The sequence below is a fragment of the Poecile atricapillus genome, chromosome 16, assembly GCF_030490865.1.
Source record: "Poecile atricapillus isolate bPoeAtr1 chromosome 16, bPoeAtr1.hap1, whole genome shotgun sequence".
Taxonomy (NCBI): domain Eukaryota; kingdom Metazoa; phylum Chordata; class Aves; order Passeriformes; family Paridae; genus Poecile; species Poecile atricapillus.
The window spans coordinates 11011817-11036587 of record NC_081264.1 but is presented as its reverse complement, the minus strand read 5'-3'; the positions used below and the strand labels follow the sequence as shown (position 1 = coordinate 11036587).

At 43.8% G+C, this 24771-nt stretch overlaps 2 protein-coding genes across 7 annotated transcripts; one reads left to right on the top strand and one right to left on the bottom strand.

Annotated features, from left to right (window-relative positions):
• Positions 1–49: 49 nt before the first annotated feature.
• On the top strand, positions 50–24764 carry PISD (phosphatidylserine decarboxylase). 6 transcript variants are annotated; one of them, XM_058851098.1, is made up of 10 exons: positions 10727–10862; positions 11143–11209; positions 14351–14429; positions 15329–15550; positions 17371–17536; positions 19508–19744; positions 19872–20010; positions 20688–20834; positions 21547–21707; positions 22016–24764. In XM_058851098.1, the coding sequence occupies exons 4-10, from the start codon at positions 15429–15431 to the stop codon at positions 22238–22240; spliced, it is 1197 nt and encodes a 398-aa protein (XP_058707081.1). In that variant the 5' UTR covers positions 10727–10862; positions 11143–11209; positions 14351–14429; positions 15329–15428; the 3' UTR covers positions 22241–24764. The 6 variants fall into 6 exon arrangements, with proteins under 6 accessions (XP_058707078.1, XP_058707082.1, XP_058707081.1 ...); XM_058851097.1 differs by lacking the exon at positions 14351–14429; XM_058851093.1 differs by lacking the exon at positions 14351–14429 and having other exon boundaries at positions 15329–15744.
• LOC131585225 (uncharacterized) lies at positions 7271–11136 on the bottom strand. Its single transcript, XM_058851100.1, has 2 exons — positions 10938–11136; positions 7271–10897 (listed from the first exon to the last, which is right to left on the bottom strand). Exons 1-2 carry the CDS (start codon positions 10982–10984, stop codon positions 10210–10212), a joined length of 735 nt encoding a protein of 244 aa, XP_058707083.1. The 5' UTR covers positions 10985–11136; the 3' UTR covers positions 7271–10209.
• Positions 24765–24771: the final 7 nt, after the last annotated feature.

The following is a 24771-nucleotide window of genomic DNA, read 5'->3' as shown; positions in this document are numbered from 1 at the left end:
GCTCTCTCCCCTCACGCCGCGGCCCCGCCCCTGGCCCCGCCCCCGGGCCCGCCCCGCGCGCAGTTCCTGCCCTCGCGCGCGGGACGCGGCAGAGGACGCGGGGGCGGTGCGGGAAGATGGCGGCGGCCGCGGCGCGGAGCAGGTACGGGCACGGCGGGGCTGTCATTGTTACTGTCACTGTCACTGTCCGGCCCCGGCAGCCTCGTCTGACAGCCGGCACCCCACGGGGGAGGAGGAGCCGGGCCGGGGGCCGCAGCCTTCCCCTTCTCTCCCCCCTCGTTCGCTGACGTTTCCCTACCGGGGTGAGTGCGGTTGAGTCTGCAGCCTTGGCCCTGCCCTTGGCATGTGTGAGGAGCCTTGCCCTCCTTCTCCAAGCTGGACAGGAAGATAAGGGGTTTACGTATTTTAAGAACGAGAAGCGTGTGGCCTTGTATAGTTCTGACTCGGTTTTGCAGTCTGTAGCTGTCGGTGTGTAAGTACTGAGTAGAAATGGGTAGATGTGGGGCAGCTACAGCCCCTGGGGTTATGCAGTCCCGGGGGGATGGCCGTGAGGAGAAGCACCTGGCCGGGCACTGATACTCCTCTACAGGAGATATCCTCTTACAGGTTGTGCTTTTCATAGCAACCAAACAGCTTAAGGAATGCTGTTTCTCGGCCACAGTTGTCTGTTCTTGGATAGAACACACAGTCCCCATATTCCTCTTTCTCTCTCAAAACCTGGAGAAAACACCTAGTTCACAGAGTGTTCTGTTACCCCCGGCCTCAGTGCTGGCAGCAGAGTGTTGTCCCTTGTCCAGAGATGGCTGAAGACACAGAGGGGCTGAAGTTAACATGGAATTCCTTGGCAGTTCCTTCTCCATCAGCCTCCAGTGGGGTGGGAGAGGCAGGGGGTCAATACTCCTAGAACCATTTATATCCATCAAGGTCAGACTGACAGGAGCAGACAAGGCGAGACTATTTAGTTTTGGCGTCTTTGCCTGTTTTAGGCAGATTTCAGAGTAAGGTGGAGATTGATTTTCCAGTGTTGGACACCAAAAACAATTTTGGTAAGAGCTTAGGGTTAGGTGTTGTGTCCTTCCACTGTCTGAGGAAGTGCCAAGTCCCAGGTGCCCTGCCCTGCCTCAGCAGTGTGAACAGCTCCCAGATGCTCCTGTGAAGCCAACACAACTTGTTCAGTTCTGACTGTGCATTTTTGTTTAGACTATTATGTAGGAAGGCTAATAAATGTCTGAAATATTAATGCTTTAGGCTGCAGTTAAGTTTTAATATTTTTTTCCCATTGCTTTTTTAGGATTTGAAAACTCTTCTGGTAAATTTAAGCCTAGTGCTAATTCGATTAGTTCTTTATTTTTTGAATCCCTTAGAAGTAGTCCACAGGCTTCCAGCTTACTGATGAGCAAGTGCTTCTTTTATCCCAAGTGTTTTAATATGTTGTAAAACAGGCCTCGTAAGTCCAAAAATTAATTTAGGTCTGGCATATGACCCAAGAGCATCAGGTGACCTCGTTGTTCATGACAAATTACAACATGTTGCTCTGTAGAGCATACAGGTTCTGCAGCAGTGGGTTTTTTCTGTCTTGCCAAGGAAATGACATCCTAGGAGATGATGCAGCAGTGGGGCATGTTTAGCACGTGGTTAGAGGAATCTGGGGCTTGGGGAGGGTCTGTCCTGTCACGTTTGGGTTAATACAGGGATTGTAATAGACACCATGAAGCTGAAGGGCAGAGTGAGATATTCTGACACTGTGGGGGTAAGAGCAAACTTTTGCTGTTGGTCCTTGGCTAATGTTAAAGCATAATTACCAAGCGTGTGCTGGCATAATGATGTGACTTCTAGACAAGAAATCTGCTATTTGTAGATTCTTCTTTGAAATAAAGGGATGGTGTCTTTATGTAACTCAGTAGACACCTGAAATTAAGTCTTTAAATTCTTAATAATCACTTCCTGAGATTGAACGGGCCCCAAATGATGCAATAGCTTGTAAACTACTGCAGTAATTGTGTCCTGCATTTATCTGATTGAGAGCAGATGAAAGGCCAGAGGGCAGATGAAGACATCCCAGCTGTGGCATTGCCTCCTGGGAATGGGCAGGTTGCACAAAGATCTGGTTCTTCCTAAGGGCCTGAGCCTGCTGGGGTGAGGACACTATCCCTCTCCTCCCTGGGATCCTGTCTGACAGCAGGATGTTGCCAGGTCACAGTCAAATACTTGTTTAAACATGCTTTTTTGAACAGTTCTTGTACAACTGGATGTTTTCTTGTCAGATTTATTACTAATATGAAATTAAATATTGTATATTAAACACGCAAAAAGTGGGGGTTGAACCTTTTCTCTGTATTGGACAGTTCCAAGTCTCTTTCATGTATTTTCAGAGGGGCAGAACCATTCTCACTGTGGTTCACCAGTGAACAGAGTGGTAAGGTAAATTCTAAAGAAGAGCTGCTGTGCCTGGCAGCCTTTTTAGTTTTCCAGTTACACTACTTGGTCTAATAAATGCCATTAATTCTTCATAGAATCCAAAACTTCTCTATGTACTCCTCCTCCTTCCCACCAGGATGGTAAGGTAAAAGCTACATGAACCAAATCCTCGGTGTCTCTCTAGACAGTTGCTGTTGTAGGAAGTTCTTAAATGACACATTTGTGGCAGCCCAGTGGAGATGGATTTATCTTTATAAATTTTATTTATATTGGATTATCCCAAGTACTAAACAATAATTATAACATTTACCACTCCATTTGCATTTTAGGACTCCAAACAGGTCAAGATACAGTACATGCTGACAGCATAAATAGTGGCCTGGAAGGGGCCATTGGCAAGATCAGCATCTGCAATACTCTGAAAAGTATCACTACTACAACAGCCCAAGAGGAACATGTCAATATTTGTTAAGAAAAGGAAAAGCTAAAGATGCATCATTAAATAAATACCTTCAGGAGCAGTTGGATTGTCAGGTTTTTCAATTTTTTTTAGGAAAGGAGTAGACCACAAAGGACTAGGCTCAGTGGAAATTTTATGATATTTTGAGTAGACTTTTCCCTCTGTTTCTCAGCTGCTAAATCTTAGACTGTCACTACACTGAACCAACATTTGCATTATTGAACATTTGTACTTAAGCAGCCGCTTCTTGTTTGATGTATTTGCAGTTTGCTGTGCAGCTGTAACTTGCTGGTGCACAAGAACCTGTGTGTTAGAGCTGGACTCCTGTGGAAGCAGCCTCCCTCAAGGACATTTTTCAGTGGTAAGTGATGGGTTATATCTAGAAGTGGTTTTAAATTCAGGGTCACTCAAAGTTAGGCAAATTGTGGTCTTATACTGGGGAAGATTAATTTTTTGAAAAGAAAGGAGTGGGAGTCCAGCCTCAAAGACCAGTTCATGTCATTTCCTTAGACACAAGCTTGCAAATTATGTTTTCCCCATTGTAAAAGAAGTATATTTACCTTTTCAGTAAGATTCATTATGAGCTGTTGTTGTTTGTTGCTTTCAAACTTTACAAAGCATCTGAAACTTCTTCTGCTGAAGATAATTCCTGTATAGAAAATTAAAACCCATTAGCCATAGGTTTATTTTTCTTAATTTCTGCACTTTAGTTAGTTTTCTTAGGAGTCTAGAGTTAAAAAAAAGTTTTTTTGAAAACACAGTATAATTTACCAGAAAAATTCATGTTAGGCCAGTGTTTTTACAGTTTAAAAAAACCACTTAAATGAACTTGATGAGCAATAATTTGTGTACTTTCCACACCTACTGAAGTGATAGACTGGGAAGGGCAACATCAAACATACATATTTAGAATATTCAACTGTATTACCTGCTTTGTTGTGCTGCTCTTAGCAGTTGTTCACCTTGAAAAGTCTGAGAGATCCAGATGTCAGCAGTTTAACAGCCTTATAAGAAAGAAAAGGTATAAATATCTTTCTGTATTTTAATCTGTACTTAAAATTTTAATAGATCAGAAAATCAGAGTAGCTTTGCACGAAATATTTAGGACTTGGTTAAAATGGTACTTGCATTTGATGTTTCTGTAGCTAGGTAGTCATGTGAAAATCAAATATTATTGTTTGTTTTTAAGGAATATTTGTAAACTTGTAGCATGTGCACTGTCATATATTAGTATCACAAATAATAGTCTTCAATTTTTGTTTCCTTGCCAGCTGGGCTATTGGTCCCATTTTCTAAAACCATTTTTTTGGGCTAATTTGCCTATCCAAATGCTTTGTCTGGCATATCATATATGGATATTTCAGTATTGAAAAATATGCCTTACACAGATGAATAGAAAGAGCAGCTTGATGTTGTCTATAAATCAAAGTCATTACAGAAAAAAATCTTAGAAGCTGAGACATAATGCAAAGTTGTTGATCACAGGGAAGAAAAGATCATTTTAGTCAAAATTAACTGAGTTTTGAACAAATAAACTTATTAGCCTGACATTTTCTAATTTATTGATATTTTAGATTCTGAATTGGATTTAAATCTAGATTATTTGCACGTGATGTCATTAGAAAGGAAAGATAACTCTAATTTTATCTCTACCCCTTTCAATGGCCTCCTCTAAGTGTTTGTGTCATGTCCTAGAAGAAATTCTGGATTTGGTCAGAGTAATGAAGCAGCATTTATATTACTGCATCTAACTGCATAAATTAGAGCACTCCCACCATTATTCAGTTTCCTTTCTCATCCTGAATTTTCCAGCATTTCTGAGGGAATGTCTTTTTCACCTGTTTCAGAGAAGGAGACTGTTACTAATTTTTTATTCTCATTTGCTGAATATACTCAGTGCTTAAGAGAATTCTGGAAGGAGGTTGGCTTTATCTGCGAGGGCTTCAGATTTAGGGTGGTATCTAAAAATTTTATTAGTACAGTGACAGTCTTGCATCTTTTTCCTCTTGCCCTGGACTTGTTTCTGGTGGCTCTTGTGCCAAGGTATGAGCTCTCCACATTCTCATGCTGCTTTCCAAGGAGCAGCAGTAGCATCATTAGAGAACACGATGTTCAGCTGAAATCCAGGCAGTGCCAGCTGCCTAAACCTGGATCCATTGCCAGAATCAGTCACTAGTGTTCTTGTCTTAAAGCTGGTAAACTTGTGTGAATTCCACTTGTGTCTGAAAGGTGTGGAATTCTATTTTGTCAGGGTAAAAAAGCTTAACTGTGGCATGTTGGATGCCTTTGCAATGACAGTGTTTTGGAGACCAGTTGCAGAAGTGGTGTTTCATTAAGGCTGGAGATGGGGAAAAGTCGACTCTTCATTTATCAACAACTTCAGTTGTGTTTGCTGTGGCTTGTGGAGCACCACATGCTTTGGTCACTGTTGCAGGAAATGTTCACATGGGTGTAATCAATGCTCTTGAAGCAGAAACTGCCTCTCTCTGGACCCAAATCAGAAAGAATTGTTCCCACTGAGAGGTTTTGGTTTGGGAATTTGTGAAACTCTGCCAAAATAGTTGAGCAGCTTTCCTAACCTAAAACCAAAGATGTGGTGGAAGGGAGTTAAAGGCTTTAGGGCTAAAGAGTATCATTGTTCTGTGTACAGACATTTCTGTTGAAATAGTTGAAAGGTTGTAGACCCTTTGTAAATTCAAATAAGTCTGTCTTTTTAAACATTCAGCTGTTCTAAATGACCCCTCTCCTTCACTGAGCATTGTTCTTTGGGAAAAAATAATTTTTAGAATCTTAACTGTAAATGTAGTTGCTGCCTTGTTTGTTTATTGAGCTTGATTTTCTCCCTCAGAAAAGGAAATATTTTCTTTTTTTAAGGAGGAAAAAGATGGTTTTGTTTCATGATGCATTTAGGATATATTGTTTAAGCAATGTTTTAAATCACAAGTGTAGGAAAGAAAAAATAAAGAAATATTATTCTGATAAAACAAAATGTGGACAAGAATTTTTTTATCTGGTGTCTTTTTGCAGCATCATGGCTGAATGCTTCCAATCAATTCAATTCCTTAGAACAAAAGCTCTCTAGACTTCAAAACAATTGTGCTTTGTCTCTGTGTGTGCCTAGAAATAGAGTTGATGTTGACTGAATTCTTTTGGTTGCTAATGCATCCTTTCATAGTCAAACCCTAAGAAGCCTGACTTTGATGGAGCAGGATAAAGTTCATTGGGTTTGATTCTCCCATCCAAGTTAATGATTGCTGTGGAAATGACAGCAACCAGTATCAAGAATTGGTTCTGGGCATTTTCTGTCAGGTAGCGACTCGTACTTATTGCTGAGAACTTCGGACTGACTGGCAGACAGACTGGAGCAGCAGTCTAATACTGATTTATCCCTGGACAGATTTATTTTCTCTGAAGATTTTGTAAGGGAAATACTCCCATGGCTGTGCCTGCTCCATGTTTGGTCTGTTGCCTAGTGACCACATCGAGTCCTTGTATCTCACAGAGACTGCAAGGCTGGACTTGGGCAGGAGGAGCTTAGTAGTTACTCAGTAAAAAACAGATGTAATACTACACATCTCTTTGTTTCACAGGGTGACTTGTATTACAGCAGAAATGGGCCTGTTTACCTCTTACCAAGCCTACTCTGAAACAGGTCATTGTTTCCTTCCCTCCTCCAGTTAGCTGTACAGTCTGGGGATTCCCTAACTGTAGTGAAAGCTTTAGTGACTGAGAAGCACAAAGCTTCACAGAGTACAACATTCTCATGTTCTCAGCTGGAAAGTATGGTACTAATTTTATGTATTTCTCCATGGGGCTTGCAGGGAGCACAATTCATACAGATTTTGGGGGGAAGAATGTTGGAAGCATGTGGAGTGGCAGGGATGGGGATGAGGTTAAAACCACAGATTACCTGTTAGTGTTGCTCACTTGAGTTACAGTAACTTGGTGAATTGCAGTAACTGGAGTACTCAGGAGCATCTGTACATACCTTCTGTGTCAGATTTATTTTCTAATCGCATTTTCAGCACCCAAACTCATATCCCTCACTGCACACAATTGCTTTGTCTTTACTGTGTTGCTGTTCTCTTTCCTGAAGTCTGGGACTTCTTCTGTTACAGACAGGAAGAAGCTTCACACTGCTCCAGTAGGGCAAGTGTTCCGCCTGCGGCCCTTCCATGTTCTGGTAGCTACAGGTGGAGGATATGCAGGATACAGAAAATATGAGGATTACAAGTTGGAACAGCTGGAGAAGAGGGGCATAGAGGTGCCTGTGAAGCTTGCAAGTGAATGGGAGGTAAGAAACTTGGGGCAATTTTACTTCTGCCATGTTTGATGCAAAGCTCCTTTGCTTCCATTCCAACACAGGAATCTTTAATTTCCCTCTGCCGACAGACAACGTGGTCTTGACAACTCATGGAACTAAAGTTTTTCACTTCAGTAACTCACTTTGGCTGAAATCATGATACATTAGGAACTGCCAGCAGCTTCTCCATCTTTCAGTGTGGCTGACACCATATGTGCTTTACAAGAAAGCTGAGATGGAATTAATGCCTGCTTAATAAAAATCTACCCTTTTTTGTATGAATATACAGCAAGACCTTTAATTCATAGGTAACACTTCCGTCTGTAATTCCTCTGGATCCTGAGAGATTTTTGCCATTTCCCTTTGGATTCCAAGGAGTTGAGAAATTATTGTGGAATTGCAGAGTGTGTGTATCAGATTCATAGGTCAAATACCCATGGAAGCATTGAAGTAAGAAATACTTCATGACTTCCTAAAACTGCTGTGTTGCCTTTGTAATGTTAAGTATATTGTACAACTCCACATTGGACAGTTTAAAATATATGTGGTGTTTTTCAAAACAGCCAGTTGAGTGCCTGCTTCAGTGGCACTTCTGAAGGCAAGGAGTTAAAGATTTTAGGATTGGAAGGTTGTGTAGGAGATGCCTCAGTGTGACCTTTGGCACCCCAGGTTTCTTTGCATTCCTGAGCACACTGCCAGTGTGTGAGTGATTTGTCCACATGCCTGTGGGGGACTAGGTTGGAATCCCTAAATTCATTTTCAGTAGTGACCCAAACCAGATATTATCCAGACAGTCCAGATGCTAACAGTTTAGCCTATGATAGCACCTGAGGAATCTGTCTGTAAATCCATCTTCTGTATATTCTTTTCCTGCTGAAGTTTGTTTCAAATGGGTTCTGATTAAAAAAGAACTGGTAAGTGTCCACAGAGTATTTATTTAATAAGGCAATGTCAATTCAATTTTGATACTTGAAAACAAATATTCTTTTGTTATTTTTCATACTTTTTGGTATGAAATTGGCTAATTCTCTTACTGCATTTGCTTTCTTTCATTATACTGATATGCTGGTTTGTTATTATTTGGTGAAGCTAGGAGTATTGCTTTTGATGGAACAGCTCTAAAGGATTTGCTTTTTACAGTGGGAAAACACACAATTTCAAACTGATAAGCAGGCCCCCAAATGCAGCAGACCCTAGTAGGAGACACTGACAAGACATCCCAGTCCTTCCTGATGTGTTTAAGTTCTGTTAAATGCTTGTGCAGGAGGGAAAGGAAGCTCAATAGCTATGAGGAAAAAGAGAAGCTGTGGTCAGACATTGCAAGAAATATTCCAAACAATGAAGGATTCAAGAAAAATAAGAGCTGCATTGTTCCCTTTTATTATGAAGTGAAATGGATTTTTTTGCTGACCTACTGTTTTCCATTGTTGTGGTTTTTTGCATCACTGGACACACACTGAGGAGTGTGGAAGGGGGTGTTGTCTTTAGGGCAGAATAAGCCTTTGCATAGGCAAAGAGAGCCCAAGTGTGATTGAATGGGTTTTGAAAGAGTAACACAGTACAAGAAGCGGGTGCACGTGCCCTCACTGCCGAGCCTGCTGCTCTGAAGTGGTGCTTCCACAGCACCAGCCTCATGTTCCTGTGGGCATGGGGACCATCTTCCACCTGCCAGCTCTGTGTGTAAGGCAGATTCCCCTGCTTCTGAGCAGAAGACAGATATTACATGGGTAATCCTCACCCTGTTGAGCTGGCAGGGAAGCTCTCCCTGTAGCAGAAGTACATGCTGGGATCCTCATTGAGGTGTGCATCGTTTTTGACTGAATTACAGAGTCGGTACACTTGTGTGTGGTTTTGTTTTGCCTGGGCTTCATAAAAGAATGGGGGGAAAAAATGAGTCTGGTGCAAGTAAAGTGTCCCTTAAGTTTCTCCACAGGGAAAGACAGAAGTATTGTTTCTTTAGCATAGACCTTTTCTTTGTGTAATTTTCCTAGAGACATTCTGTTGCTAATAGCTTGAGCTGATTAATGCCTTAATGTCTCCTACTGTGAATACCAGTGGGGATCAGGTTTCATTTAATTAGATGAGGTAAAGCAGAGGGCTTGGAGTGAGACAGGTAGATGTTTATCAGATGGATGGAAGCTTATTGTTCCAAATCTTTGCTGTCACAGAGCATTTCCTGGCTGGGATCTGCATGCATGGCATGCCATTCATATGCTAACTAGAGGCATTTTGCTTCTTCTTACCTGGGCAGCAGGGCTCTGTTGCTACAGGATCAAAGAATTACTGTGAGGAACCTTGGCCAAAGGAGGAGTTTGGAGGAACGGGGAGTGATCAGATGAACGGGAGTTTTGAGAGTGGAACTTGTAGGTGTCCTTTGCTCCCGTAGTTTGTTCTGTTCTGTGTAAGGAAAAAGCAGTGTTTGTTGGAGTGACATGTGCCAGGAAAGCACAATAAACGTCTCTGGAAGTGAGCTGCAGTGTTCAAACTGCAGGTTATGGTCACGGGCCAGTTTTTATAAACAACTTAATTGACCAGAAAAGTGCTTGAGTGTAGGTTTAGGATCTGGATTCTCAGAGGTAAGAACAACACAGCCTTTCCTGCCGATGTCAGGAAGTGCTTGTATTTATGTAACAGAGGATACTGGACCTCATATGGCAGTACAATACAGAAGGTGCTTTTCTTGGCCCAGAGGAGACATTTAGTATTATGGTAAGAGGTGTGTTTCAAGTTCAGGAAAGAGCTCATAATGGAAGAATATCTGATTTTTATTTTTTTTTAATCCAACTTCAGAAGAAACACAATGTCCAGTTGGTTTCTCATTCCTCATTCTTGCTCCCAGATTCTGATGCTTGGAGTTTTATTGGAGTGCATAAGGAATTATATTTAAAAAAAAAAATCCTTTTAAAGTCGTCAAAAGTACACAAGAAAGATGGTCAGAAAATCAGTGATATTTCAACAGCATCAAATTGTGTAAAGGGCGTGATGGTGTGTTTTTCTTGTTTGTCCTGGAAAATTGAACCAAGTAAAATCAGTTTGGGTTTGTGTTTGTTTTTTTTTTTAATCTAAACAGTGGGAAGGCTTTTTGACTAGATGAGTCTGTTCTATCTCGTGCATCTTCCTGAGCATCTTTGCTGGGCTTATGGAGCAATTTATCTGAGCGTTTCGGAAGCAGTTTGTAAGACCGCAGCACACTCTCCTGCTGTGGCTGCCAGTGCCTGTGTGGGGTCGTGTTCCCGCACCAGGACACGCGGTGGGAAGCTGTGCAATGCACAGAATCCTCACCGATGCTTTTCTCCCTGACAAGTCTTTCCCCGCTGTCCGGGCCAGCGGCTTTTCGGGAAGCTGGATGCTGATCCCAGGAGCTCCCGACCCTCCCAGCGCATCCCCTTATCCCCCAGGCCGTCGCCGTGTTCCGGTGCCCTCCAGTCTCTCTTTCTTTGCGTTTGTGCTGCCCTGGCCCCTCCTCCGAAGGGGCCGGGGCCCTGCGGGAAGGAGCCGCCGAGCAGTGCCAGTGGCCGGAGGCGAGGCGGGGCAGGGCCGCCGCCCGCGCCGCTTCCTTAAGGCTGGGACGGGCCGGCACCGCCCGGCGCAGCGAGCGGGAGCGCGGCCGGGCCGGGAGCCGGTGCCAGCCCGGGAGAGAGGTGCGGATCTGCCGGGACCCTGTGCTATCCCGGGAGAGAGGTGCGGACCTGCGGGGACCCGGTACCATCCCGGACCTGCGGGGACCCGGTAACATCCCGGGAGGGAGGTGCGGACCTGCCGGGACCCGGTACCATCCCGGACCTGCGGGGACCCGGTACCATCCCGGACCTGCCGGGCCGGGGGATGCGGCTGTGGCCGCCATCCGCTCCCCTGCCCGGCCGGAGAAGGGGCCCCGGGGGCGGGATGGCTGCGGCGCGCTGGGGGGGTTCGCGGTCCGCTGAACTTTGTTCACGTGTCTGAAAACTGCTTTGAAATGAAGGGTCGGTGTCGTATTTCGGCGATTGAAGGCGGAAAGCCGGGACGAAGGAGACTTCCCGGGGCATCAGGTAAGGGCTACTGGACCGCAGGGCAGATGTGCGAGGGCTGGCGGCCAAGGGGTGATTCACTCTGCCTTGCTGGAAATTTCAGGTGATATTCCAAAGTCGACTCATGAGTAATCTCTGAGTAGATTTAAACAGAATGAGGCTACTGGAGCAGCCTTATCGGAGTCCAGAGTCCCGGGGGGCGGGCAGGGGGCTGAGGAGCCGCCGGAGCTTTTGCGCAGCTTCCGCCGGGTGCTGCTCTGTGGGGAGGATGTAACGCGGCTTCTGCTTCCTTTAGAGATCCTTTGTGGAGCTGAGAGTTTGCTTTACCGATATCTTAAGTTAAAATAATGGGGCGGTACTGGGGAGTGCTGTTTTAAACCATTAATTGGAAATTACTACTACAGAGTATTAAAAGGGTGCCATCAAATTTCATGTCACTTTGTAAAATAAATAAAGCTTTATCTCCTTGCTTCACAGAATATCTTTGAGACTGTATAACAGGCTTTTTGCACAGAATTCAGAACTCAGTCTTCTAGTTAGGCTATCCTAAAATACTACTTTTTCTCCCTGTTCTATTTATAGAAAGCAACTGAAACAGCATTGGAAAGTTAGGGGAAAACAATAGAAAGTTGGGGTTTTTTTGTTAATACACGAAGAGAAAATGTACAGAAAGGCTTTAAAGTGGGAAGTAAGGAATTTCAGGCAGTACGGATGGATGCAGCCGAGCACGGTTCGTTTCATTAGGCAGCGCTGGCAAAGCCGCGCAGAGCGGTCCCGTTGGAAAACTCCTCCCGCTGGAGCCGGGGCCGAGGGCGCTGCGCAGCAATCCCGTGGCCTTGGCAGACGCTCAGCCTGCGCTCAGCTTTCCCAGCAGCATCGGGCCACTTCTGTTGTGCTCCCGGAGTTCGGGAGCTGCTGCCTTGGGTGTGGAGTATCCAGTGTTTGTCCTGCCGGGCCGCCTGCGGGGAAGGTTGGGTGGGAGCAGGGGTGACGTGTCTGCCACTGAACAGTTCAGGAAAGGTCACCGAGTACCTCACCCCGAGTGAGTTTTTGCTGGCACTTGAATACAGCACTGGGATGCATTCAGTGCGTTTTTTAAACTGTAGTTCTGTGGGCAGATGTAGAAAGTTTGACCAGAGGGCTTTGAGCACTGACCAGCACATTCCAAGCCTAATGATTCATGCTTATGGCTTAAAACCTAGGCTGCAGGTTTGAAGTTCAGTTGCACATTAGTCTTTCTTGCAACTGCCTTGCTGTGTTGTTTTTTAAAATTTGAAAGAAGGACTTGAGTAGTTCACTATTGAACAAGTAATTAAAAGAGGTCACTGGATTTGATGCTTATTTGAGCTGACAGAGTTAGAAGGGTGTTGCATGGCTGGCAGATTAGCAGTTCTCTGTGAGATAATAGTTCTCTGTGGATTGATACCTGCTGGTAACTGCTGCTTTATTTGCCTGTTGTAGATTCTGGGTGAGTTCAGACAGGTGAGGGAGTTTGGTGGTAATGGTGTGCAACCCTTCAAACCAAAAATTTTAAAGATTTTTTGTCTAAGTGGATGATGACACGGGCTGTGAGCACTGCCTGCATCCCAAGAGGTCCAGCTGTTGAGATGCCTTTGTATGAGTTCCTCTGTCATGGGCTGTTTGATGAGCAGTTCTTGTTCCTTTCCCCATGGAAAGCAGGTAAACTCAGGGTGGATTTTTAATTTCAGCCTTCTTACACTGTATTAACTGTATGTTACTTCTGGGGCAGCCACAGCAGAGATGGCAACTGGCCAGGCATGTCAGCATCTCAGCAGGACTCACTTATGGCATCCCAGTGAATGTAATGAGGGGAGTAGAGCAGAACTGGAGAGAAGATTCTTACTCAGCTGCACGCAGTTTTTTCAAGAAGTGGAGAAAAACAATTTATAACACCCATGTTCTTCCTTTCCTGGAGAGAAATCTCTCCTGCCCCACGTTTTTTGGGGGTTTTTTTGTGTTTTGGACTGTAGGGTGGTACTACCCATGGCATCAGGCTGTAGAACATTTCAGTGTCTGGGAATTTTAAGGAGCAGGTCAGCTCTTTAGCTGGGTTCACGCTTCCAGAGAATCGTGGTTGCTCAGTCGAGATGATAACGATTCCTTAAAAGTATTTTGAGGGATAAAATTGAATTTTACTGGAAGAGCTTGTGGGTTACCTCCCTTATCCTGAAGGGAGGAGCACTGAAGCGAATGTGTTTGCTCTGTCTCTGCAGGGGTGAAGGTTGCACAGGAGGAGATGGGGAGCAGGGTTCCACCCCTGGCTGCAGGAGCTCTGCTGGGTGCTCTGCTGCTCCTGCCCAGCTCCACCAGTGCCAAACAAACTCTCTCCCCGTAGATCTGTGAAACTTCTTCAGTGTGAAAAATAATTTTGTCTGATGAAGTTTCTTTTGAAACAATGTTGTCGATTTAGCTTGTTGCTGTTCAAATTAAGTGTTTACTGGTGGTAATTTCTAATGTTTCTGGTGAATCAAGAAGTAGCTTTCCCGTGCTCCTATTGGTTTTCTTTGAATTTTGATAGGATTTTGGCTAACTGCTTTCAGCATTTTGCTATACAGATGGCATCATTTTTGTTGTGTAGGAGTTTCCTGTGCCAGCCAGAGAAAGACTAAATGATATTTTAAATAGAAAAACAAAAAGAGTTGGCACAAGGCTCAGGGAGGAAGGAGTATGTTTTGAGTGCTTCTCATTGGTCTTAAATTTGCCTTCTTTCAATTAGTTGTTTTGGGTTTTTTTTAAAATATGCAGTTGTTAAAATTTGGCTTAAACAACATGCACACGGGTCTTGGAATTTCCTGACACACAAAATACCACATAGAAGTTTTCTTCCTGAGAAAAATAGTCAAATGCAGGATTTCTATAGGTGTTTCTAGGGAGTATCTGTAATATTTGAAGGCCAATCAAAATACACAATTACTGCTTGAATATTTTCATTTTGAGGCTTGACTGGGATGCCATTAGCTAGTTAATTCTAGCTTTTCCTGCTGGTCCTCCCACTCCTCCTGCCTTATCCCTATTACAATACAAGCCTTTCCCTCAATCAGAGCAACAGTGCTCTTTTGATCTGCTCTGTTAGCTACAGTTTTTGTGGCACTTAGAAGGCTTCAGAAACAAGGAGGGGTTTTTTGTTTGTTTCCAACCCAGATTTAGCAGAAAGCAGAAGTGAAATGGAGCCATTAGAGTCAACCCTGAAACTGTTCTGAGTATTTGGTTCAATCTTGAGGTGAGATGTGACTTCTACTTTTTGAACCAGGGATCCCTTAACAATGCAAACCCAGTCACAAGGAGATTCAGAAAATCTGTTTGAGGTGTGTTCTGTAGGGTTAAAGAGGGAATTTGCTCTATACTTTTAGAATACTTAGATAGAAACACTGCAGCCTTTTGTCTTTAAAAATCAAGACAGCTTCCTTTGCTCCTGTTTAGTATTTTAGTTCTACTGGACATAAAAAATGTGACTGTACTGAAAGTCACATTATAGACACATAAAGCTTCCTTTATACCCAGTTCTCAAGCTGGCCCTAAAACTGGCTTCTTTTGATACAGATAAATAGAAAATATATACAGAAATAACCAGATACATACCCTGTATGTATCTGGTTATTTGTAGAAGAATGTCCATTACCTGTTCCTTTAAGTGTGTGTTCTGAGATGGAAGGAGACTTGCACAGATGAATGTTTGTGTCTGGCAAGGGTTGTGAAATAGGAAGACATTCCTTTCCATTCTGTTTTTTTATTTACAAGCTGGGCACTAAGAGCAGGAAAGGATTTTTGGTTCCCAACAGTCTAGAACTCTTAGCAGCAGCTGCTGCACTGCAGAATTGAAGCTGGGAGTTATCTCCTCCTCCTCCTCCTCTCCGCCCCACTCCTCCTCCCAGCCTCGAAATCAGGCTGGCACTGGGATGAGCTGTGCAAGGCCAGCTGGCTGCTCCTCTCACTAGTGCATTGCTGCCCAGCAGCCTGGGACAGACTGCAGGGTGTTTTTTGGGGACTTGGGTTTCAATGGCCACCCGGACTAGCAAGAAGCAAGGACTGCTCATATGGACAGCTCATTTTTATCGCGTGCAGAGTCGGCTTTGTAGTGGGATGTTGAAATGTGACACAATGCCTGTTTGTTTGCAATAGCTGCAACCCTCGTAGCAGAGATTCAAGTGGGAAACAGAGAGGGATTCCAGAGACAAACCAGCGGGGGATTTAGGAACTGAGACGCCGTGTCCTCTCTCCTATGCCGGAGCAAGCAAAGGAAAGAGAGGTAGAGGAAAAAAGACTGAGCCTTGCAACAGCCGTCACCCTGACGATGTGTCAGTCAAACACCCTGCAGGGACCAGAGCTCCACACAGGGAAATGGTGAGATGCTACAAAGCTTTGTCTAACCCTCCACCCTCTTGCTACAACCTCCGCAAAGTTAAAATTCATGTCCGGAGGCTGCGTTCAGGGAACGGCGGCAGCAGCAGCTGTGCCGGGGACCAGCACCCACAGCTGGACAGCCCAGGTCCGACTGGCTCTGCCGGTGGGACACCAAGTAGGAGAACTCGTTTCAGGTACTGTTCAGTATTTTCTGCTTTGCAGGAATGGTGGCTGAAGAGGGAGGGAGGCTGGGAGGGTTTCTGGGCAGAAGGAGTGGGAGCCATCTGCGAAGCTTTTGTTTGGCTTAATTACTATAAAGCTCCTTATACATTGCATTGGCAGAGAAGGGCATGCTGTTCCACGACAAGGGGAATGGGGAAGCTTTCATTCTACTCTCTAGCACTAGGAGAATGGAAAAACTAGTTGAGGGGGCCGCTCTGAAACCAGGCCAAGGCAGTGAGAAGCCCGAGGGCTCCAAAGTGATGCAGCTCTGCAGGGATTGGTCCAGGAGCGACTGCAGTGAAGGGGGGGAGAGCAGCAGGAGGGGGAGAACGGGACCCAACCCGGCTCCTGGCCTGCCAGCCCTTGCAGGCTGCTGGGTGCTAGGGATGGGAGGGAGAATGTGAAGCATCCCTTCCTATTCCCCTGCCGAGTCTGTCCCACCTCCTGCTGAGAAGGCTGCATTAACTCTGCTAAGGCAGCACTTCTGCTCAGCGTTATTTTCCCTTTTGCATTAAGATGCACAGATCATTCTCTGTTTATTTATTAGTTCTCCAGGGGAAAGAAGTTGTGTTCACTGCAGGAAAAACATCTCTGAGCCAAAAGCACCATTTTGCATCCTGAACTGATGGCAGTTACACAGTTATATCTGTATATACAGACATTTTAATTCTGATCCAAGTTTTGAAAATAATGAGTTGGCAAGAAAATTTCCTTTTAAATTCTCAGCTTCTTTCCATCTTGGAAAGTCATACGCAGTATTTTGTAGTTCCTCTTTCATGTCACAGAATCTCCTGAGATTCCTGTTGAGAGCAGCCAGACTGTGCCACTTGAGTTTGTGTGCGCACGTCGCTGTGTCCTGCTTGTGGAACAGTCTCCTAGCCAGGAGTTCAGTCACTTATTTGAATAGTTTGCCCACAGATAGACAGATTTCCATTTGATAATGTGATCTTGGAAATGCCAGTGATTTTTTCATGAGTAGAAGCCAAAGAATAAATGGGGACCTGAACAGTTTTGTATCCAGACCTCCTGCAAGGGTCTGAACTGAAGCCCTTGGTGTCTGTCCTCTGCTAAGAAGCTGAGTAGCTTTTCCCTGTGAGAGTTAGAAGGTCAGCTTCTTCCCATGGTCATTTGTGCAGAATGAGATAGAGCCCTCTCAGTCAGGACATGCATATAACAACAAAAAAAAAATCAGAGGTGCAGCTGGTTAAGAGGCAGGGGAGTTGATTATGGGACTATGGAGACCAGATTGTTGTGCCATAGCAGAAATACAGGCTGTGTCCACATGTTCCCTGTTCAGAACCAGGATACTCAGTGAAGGCTTTAAGACCTGAAAACTGGTCTTACCTTTAATTTTTGAGGGTGTCATTCATAAAATGTGACCTGTGAGGGTGAAGGCCATTATTCGGACAGAGGACTTTTGTTTTTTAGATAAACGGCTCTTCTATTTTGGGAAGGGGAAGAACTAATCAAAATAAAGGAGTAAAGACTTGTAGTATGAAGGATTAAGAACTGTTTAGCAGGAATAACTGACCCCAGCTGTCGGAAGCTGGTGGCTCTGCAGCTGAGACGCCTCTGATGTTGTGTATGTAATCTTTCAGGTTGCAATTCCCCCAGCTGGCCCTGAGGCGAAGGTTGGGCCAGCTGAGCTGTATGTCTAGGCCTGCTCTGAAACTGCGTTCTTGGCCTCTGACTATTCTCTATTACCTTCTGCCTTTCGGTGCTCTTAAACCCTTGACCAGAGTGGGATGGAGGCCTATGAGCAGGGTAAGTGTGAGCAGCTCTCTCGCGCCGCGTCTGGGAGCTGCGTGTCCTGGAGGAGCTGGGGGGAGAGTTGCTTCATGCAGGACAGCCTGGTGATCACTGCTGAAAGCAGAGGTGCAATTCATGCTTCTCTTTAGTTTTTACTGTTCGTGGTTGTGTTGATTAATTGCTTCACGGACAAGAGACTTTTTGAGGAGCAGAGAATTTGTCCTCCCAGCAGTCAGGGAAAGTCAACAGAAGTTTGTGAAGGAATTCAGTCACCTCACAGTATCAGGGCTAGGACAAGGAAGACCAAATCTCTTGGCAAGTTCCTTTTCCTGGTCTTGTTGAAATGGTCTCTTGTTTTGTGTTATTTTTGCACCAAGAGGGTTTGTTCCTCAAGTTCATTGAGCATTTGTAGTCCAGTATGTCCAAATGATATACAAATCTCTGCTCTGACACTGTTGAGAGCATGGGAGGGGATGCCTTGCACATAGTAATTCTCCTCACAAACCATGCAATTTCAGAATCCAACAACCAAGTAAGTATTTTGATTGCAAACAGGAAAAAAATTGCCGTTCTTAAGCCTATTTCATTGAACATCTGTTCTGTTGGATCCCATCAACTTGAAAACCAGGCTCCTTTGAACAGAAGGGGCTGCTAGGAAATACCACTTTTGACAATTTGTGTGATTTTACAGTTGTATTTACATTTTCTGTGTTGGTGGAAAACAGCAAAGTTAATTTTTAGAAATTAATAAAGTATAGGGCATGTCAAATAAAATGGCAACATTTTTTAGTTCGATACTTCAGCTTATATAACCTAAAGTACTGTTCATTTAGAAGGTTTTATCTGAAGTAAGATTAGGTTGGTACTTCCTTTCTGAAATATCCCAGTATGTGCACAGAATGGTGATTTGTAAGTGAAATCTTAATTTGCTCTATTTGATGGGACGGAGCCAGTGTGTACTTCTGTTTGTGTTTCTGGCTGTGTTTCTCAAGGCTTAATCATGAAGAATATGACTGAGAACAAATGATGACTCTCAGTAAGAAAACACCCAAGTTTTAGCTGCAAGTTGAATGTAGCTGTTCAAAAACACAGCACCAGTCAGCAGATCATCACTTCCTTTGCAAATCTGGTTTCAGAGTGTTCAGTTCCCTTGGTCTGTATTTCCCAGCTCCCCCCAGTTACATCACAGCCATGTGAGCTTCCTGGCTGACAGCAAGTACCACAAATCCCAGAAGAGTTGTTTGCTGGAATTATCAACAGAAAGATGTTGTCATCTGTCTGCTTCCATCAACAGCAGATACCTCTTGCCAACTTTGTTTCATTTGTTTTCCTTGCTAAAACCTGGGCTTTGGTGCAAGTCCAAAGGTGTATTTCTACAGAAATAAAGGCACTTTATATTCTTGCAATTAGCAACTCCCATTGTTGTGAGAGACAGAGTAAGGCTGGTGTAAGTTTATACCTGTGCAGCTGCATCCGGTGGGTGCATTTATTTGATAGTTCTTGTGTTATTAGAGTGTACAACACAGAGTACTGGGTGTGGGAAAGACCCTCAGTAGTAGCTGCATCTGAGGACCATGTCATCCAGTCAATTTTAATTTGGTTATTCACAAAAATTTATACATTGGTAATGTTAAAGCTTTCTGATTAGCGTTCTAGTAGAGTATGTGCAATGTCTCTTTTATCTGTAAGCTTCACATGGGGCAGTTTCCAGTAACTTCAGTATGGAGCTTCAGCCTACAAGGGAGTGGGAATTCCGGCTTCACTTCAAAGTTATATTAAGTTTTATCCTGTCTCTTGTCTACTTTCACCAGAATGGAGGGAATGAGGATGAAGTGCAGTGTACATTTTTTTGCTGCCTTAAAGGCTATTTGTAAACCATGAATTCAAGGGAGGGGTTTGCAGGAACAGTTTGATCCTCCCTGTGTTACAGGGAGAAGTAAGAAACCCATCAGTGGGGAGAATGACCTGCTGCAATTCTTCCTTCAGGTCGCCCTGTACAAGTCGGTCCCAACTCGGCTGCTCTCGCGAGCCTGGGGTCGCCTGAACCAGGTGGAGCTGCCCACGTGGCTGCGGAAGCCGGTGTACAGCCTGTACATCTGGACCTTCGGGGTGAACATGAAGGAGGCGGCTGTGGAGGATCTGCATCACTACAGGAACCTCAGCGAGTTCTTCCGCAGGAAGCTGAAACCGCAGGCGCGGCCGGTCTGCGGCGTGCACAGCGTGGTGAGTGACAGGAAGGGAGGGCTTTACCCAGCACTGCCAGCTTCCCTCAGCCCCCAGAGGAATGGCACTGCTTCATGAGGAATTAATCAACTGCTAAATGTTTCTCAATTTCTTCTCTTTGCTGTAGATTAGTCCCTCTGATGGAAAGATCCTTAATTTCGGACAGGTAAAAAACTGTGAAGTGGAGCAAGTAAAAGGGGTTACTTATTCTCTGGAATCTTTCTTGGGACCTCGCATCTCCACTGAGGAAATGCATTTTAATCGGGGTGAGTTCTGTGTCAGTTCTGCATTTATTCTGCTGTGCCCCTTCAGTGTTCTCAGAAATATGAGACTAAGATGAAAAAAACTAACTTTTTATTGTCAGGAACAAAAGCAGGTCTAGTTCATCTCTTTCTCACCAGTGGCTTTATACAGTCATGCCTGGCTCATCCTGATTATCTGAACTGAATTCCTTGGTTCCTACACTTGATTCCAAGATCTGTTGCTATGCCATGGCTGTAGCACTCCTGCTGTCACACTGAAATGGGCCCAAGCACTGGCTAACAAAAACTGGATAAGCTGCTCCTTAACAAGATCCATGCTCAAACACTGCCCTTCTAATGACTTAGAGGACTCTTCACAAATTCTGTTCTTAAAGAGTAGCTTTAATAAAAATTCTGTTCTACTGGATTTCAGTTCCTGCTCTTTTGCTTAAGGAAGGGCAAACTCCAAAAGAAAAAAATTCACTATGATTGAAACAATCCAGGATTCTTGTAAAGGGAAAGGAACACTTGGAAATATTGGATTCCTGGATGAAACTGATGTTTTTGTAGTCTCACCAATCCATGTGGGCTGCATTTAATCTTCTGCTATTGCACTGGCTCTAACAGACTGCCTGGATAAAGTGGATGACTTCAGGAGGAATATCCTTAACCCCTTCCTTTCCCTGTTGCTTTCTCTGCAGCCCCACCTGGTAACTCTTTCCAGCAACAACTGGTCACAAAGGAGGGGAATGAGCTCTACCACTGTGTAATTTACCTGGCACCAGGGGATTATCACTGCTTCCACTCGCCCACAGACTGGACGGTGTCACACCGACGGCATTTCCCAGGTTGGTTTCTGTTCCTGGGAAACAAGTGCAGGGCAGCTATGGAGAGAGGCACTGCTGTGGACCACTGCAGAATGGGACACACCAGTGCAGAAGTTGTACAGGAACATGATAGATAATGGTGGAAAAGTGATTCACCTTAAACAGTAATGAATTTTGCAGTTGTATAGTTTACCAGATCAAATCACATATAAATGGTGAAAATAGTAATATTGTATTCAAACTGTTTGGGATTTTTGAAGTACCACCTGATGCATGCTGACCTGATTGGTTCCCAAACACTGTTTATTCAGTTTGCACCTGAAATAAAGACAGTTCTGCAGATCACACTAAACAGTAGCCTAAAGCATGAACTCAGCTTGTGCTTGGCAAAGAAAATGCAACCGAACAGTTACACTGGAGCTGGGATTGGATGTTTTTGCAGATAAAAATGTTTTATTGCTTGGTATCTAGCAAAAACCTAAGTATTTGGATTTGGTTTCAAACATCATGAGAGAGAGATTGACCTACCACACACATCCTTCTGTGACCCCTTTGTTTTCAGCACAGACTTCTCTTTCATTTGCTCTGCCTGGCACTTGCCTCTCTTCCTACAAATAACTGACAGAGTTGTTTACTGGATCAGCTCCAGTTGTACTGAAAACACCATCTTAGTGGCATTGCAATATTGCTACAAACCAGACAACCTAACCTGGATATTTTCTCACTTCTTCAGGCTCTCTGATGTCTGTCAATCCTGGAGTTGCTCGCTGGATCAAGGAACTGTTCTGCCACAATGAACGGGTTGTCCTTACAGGTGACTGGAAACATGGCTTTTTCTCACTGACAGCTGTAGGAGCAACAAACGTGGGCTCCATCCGCATCTACTTTGACCAGGTGAGCAGGATCACAGCAGGCACCTTTCTGGTGTTAATGGCTGAGGTTGGTGCAGCATAACAAAATTAAAAAAAAAATCTTATTACCCTGAAATTAGGGTGTTTCATGATACTGATATTCTAAGACTGATTTAAACAGTGTTGTTTCCAATATAGGCATTTTTTTTTTAATATTCCTATTGCACCTTTGACCTGTGAGTTCCTGCATGGAAGATGCCTGAGTATGTAGAGTCCACAGCTGTGTTGATGAATGAATACAGAGCACTGAAATCCTCCAGTAAATCCTGCTCTTCTTCCTTCTCTGTACAGGACTTGCACACGAACAGTCCAAGTTACTCTAAAGGCTCCTACAATGACTTCAGCTTCATATCCAACAACAACAAGGAGGGAATCCCCATGAGGAAAGGGGAACATTTAGGGGAATTTAACTTAGGCTCTACGATCGTTCTAATCTTTGAGGCACCCAAGGACTTCAAATTCAACCTCAAAGCTGGACAGAAAATCCGCTTTGGAGAAGCACTGGGCTCTCTATAGGAACTCTCTCAGCAAGAAGATTTTCTATAAAAAGGGACTCTTTTCACACCACTGAGAGTTTCACTTATCACGTTTGTATCACTCAGCAGGACCTGGGTGAGGAGAAAAAAAGATGTCACTGCTGCATTAAACTTGAAAGTATTTGGTCTACATTTACCTGCTGCTGAATGTAGGAACTGAACGGAACGATCATGGATGGATCGGGTACAGCTGCCTTGGAAGATGTTGCCCGTGGTGGTTTCTGGCCCACCCTGTGCCTGTAATCTTTCATGTTCTCCCCTGAATGTGCCACAGGATAATTATGTTCTTAGAGCCTCTAAGTCCCTTTTAAGCCTTCCTAGGCAGGTGCAGTGGGAAAGGGTGGAGGTTGAGATTACCTGTATTTAAAGAGACACTGACAGGCAGAGTCAGACCTTCTATCTACAGTATCTGTTTTTCAGACCCTGAGTGAAGAATATATTCTCATATTTATTTTATTCTAAGAACCTCTGCCCAAATTCATAAATATAAGCAGTCTCTGAATGCACAGAGGGCCAAACTGACATTTTCTAGTGTGGCTTCATGGCCCAAACAAAGCAAAATGTACAAGTCAGCCAGCACAATGAGTGACACTCATTTTGAGTTTTGTAGACAACTTTAGTTCTTTTGTCTGACATTGTCCCTTTAAAAATGGATGCACTGTATTTTAAACCTGAAAACAGTATCTACATTCCAGACAACAGAACCTGTCACCTTGCAATTTTCTTTTTCTTTTTTTAAAGACAGACAAAGCTCTGTGTCGTTTTCCTAATCCATGGTTTTATTTTGCTATTCCAGGCCTTAAAGTTACTGTCTTTATGAGAGACAGTTACCTTCACCTCTTGGATTAAGGAGTTAGAAGACACAGGGCATGTTTTTCTGAGGTGATGTGATGGCAACTTCAGCTATGTATTGTTACTTTGTCACTAAATTCTTGAAGAATTAGTTCCTCTGTTACAGGACAGCTTCAGCTACTTCAGGACCAATTTTTATTGCATAGGGTGAAATGCTCTATGCACTGACTGTTTAAAATATTTATGGCTCTTTAAAGAAATCCCCTGTTGCTTCCCAGGTGCCAGTCTGGCCCTCCCTTAACTGGCAACAAATTCATCTTACTCAAAATACAAAACAAAAAAAACACACTGGCTCTGACTTCTGCCCTAATACTGAATGCTAGGAATGTGCTGGGGGCTGAAATCTTTGTGCTGAAGCTTAATCCACTGTAAAATTTTAGAACCTCTTTGTGACTTCACCTCAAGAAGAATTAAAATCTAACACCTTGGATCTACTGCATGTGGCACCGACAAAAAAACCACTGCCAAAGTGAAGAGGAATTGAGTCTTAAAGCAATGTATCAATTGTTTTTTGAGAATAAACTGTTTCAAGTCCCAGCACTCAAACATTTAGAAGTGATTTTGCTGTCCAGAGCTTGTTGGAGTGGACGTGCTTATGAAACCTGCCTTTGTGCTTTCTGAAAGATTTCTCGTACTACTTCCTTGCTTGAGCTACTTTTCTGCTGCTTCAAGGAGATGACAGGCTTTGACCAGCTCTGATCTCCTAAAGAAACCCTTCTTTGTATGCACTGCAGAAAATAGAATATAATTTTGTTGTACAAATGTCCAGTTTGCCAAGTCCTGTATGCTTAGCTTGTCATCGGGAAGGAAGGGATGATAAACTGCCTCTAAGTGATGTAGCCCAGGCCTGAGTCAGATGAGGGTGGCTGTTTGGGTGACAAGCAGGAGAAAATTCATTTGGCTCCAGGAGTCAGTGTTTCCTCACTTTACACAGGGAGGAGTTTGAAAGCTTGAAGTGGCTCTCAGCCACCTATCTTGTTAAACTTCTTGGCATTAGCAAGTTTACTCCTGCAGCAGTATAGTACCAGATACAAGTCTTTTAAAAAACCTTTGAGAGTGAGAAAAGAGTAAGGCAAATATCAGCCCCAAGAGAATTAAGTTAGGGTGAGCTTTTTGATTAAATTTCAATGTTATGTTAACAAAAGAAAACAAATTGATTCCAGTGGATGAGAGAAAAAGACAGCTGAATCTTTTCCCTCTTTTCCACTGGTGTCTATGACATCCAGACAGAGCCAAAGGAAGTTTGAGCTTTAATTTCTTCCTACTCAGCAGCATCATCCATAGTATCTGAAGGTAACTATTAGCCTAATGATGGAGCATGGGTTGCTTGATGTTTGCTTTATTAGAAATCTCAGATGGAAGAGAGGATTCAGCATGCAAGTGGCTGTTTTTATGATGGTTTTAATACTGTGCAGAGCGAGCTAATAAACCAACATTGCTTGTGATGCAGGGGCCAGCAACGCACCCCAGGAGTGAAAACAGAGTTCCTCGAGGGTACTGATAATGCTGTGAATTTCTCCTGCATGGAGAATCCATTTAATTCAACTGTATCAGTAGCACGGTATTTTTGTATGTCAAAGTGTATGACTTACTGACATGAACTCATTTAATTGCAAACATTTTGAAATAAAGAGTCTTATCTGTGTTGCTTATCTTTGT

Bases quoted from the DNA above. Each gene is read 5' to 3' on its own strand.
- PISD (XM_058851093.1), top strand. From the start codon at position 15,548: ATGGTGAGATGCTACAAAGCTTTGTCTAACCCTCCACCCTCTTGCTAC. The intron at 20,011-20,687 runs GTGAGTTCTGTG...CTTTCTCTGCAG, and splicing joins GGAAATGCATTTTAATCGGG to CCCCACCTGGTAACTCTTTC. The intron at 20,835-21,546 runs GTTGGTTTCTGT...TCACTTCTTCAG, and splicing joins ACACCGACGGCATTTCCCAG to GCTCTCTGATGTCTGTCAAT.
- LOC131585225 (XM_058851100.1), bottom strand. From the start codon at position 10,984: ATGGTACCGGGTCCCCGCAGGTCCGGGATGGTACCGGGTCCCGGCAG. The intron at 10,898-10,937 runs GTCCGCACCTCC...GGGTCCCCGCAG, and splicing joins ATGGTACCGGGTCCCGGCAG to GTCCGGGATGGTACCGGGTC.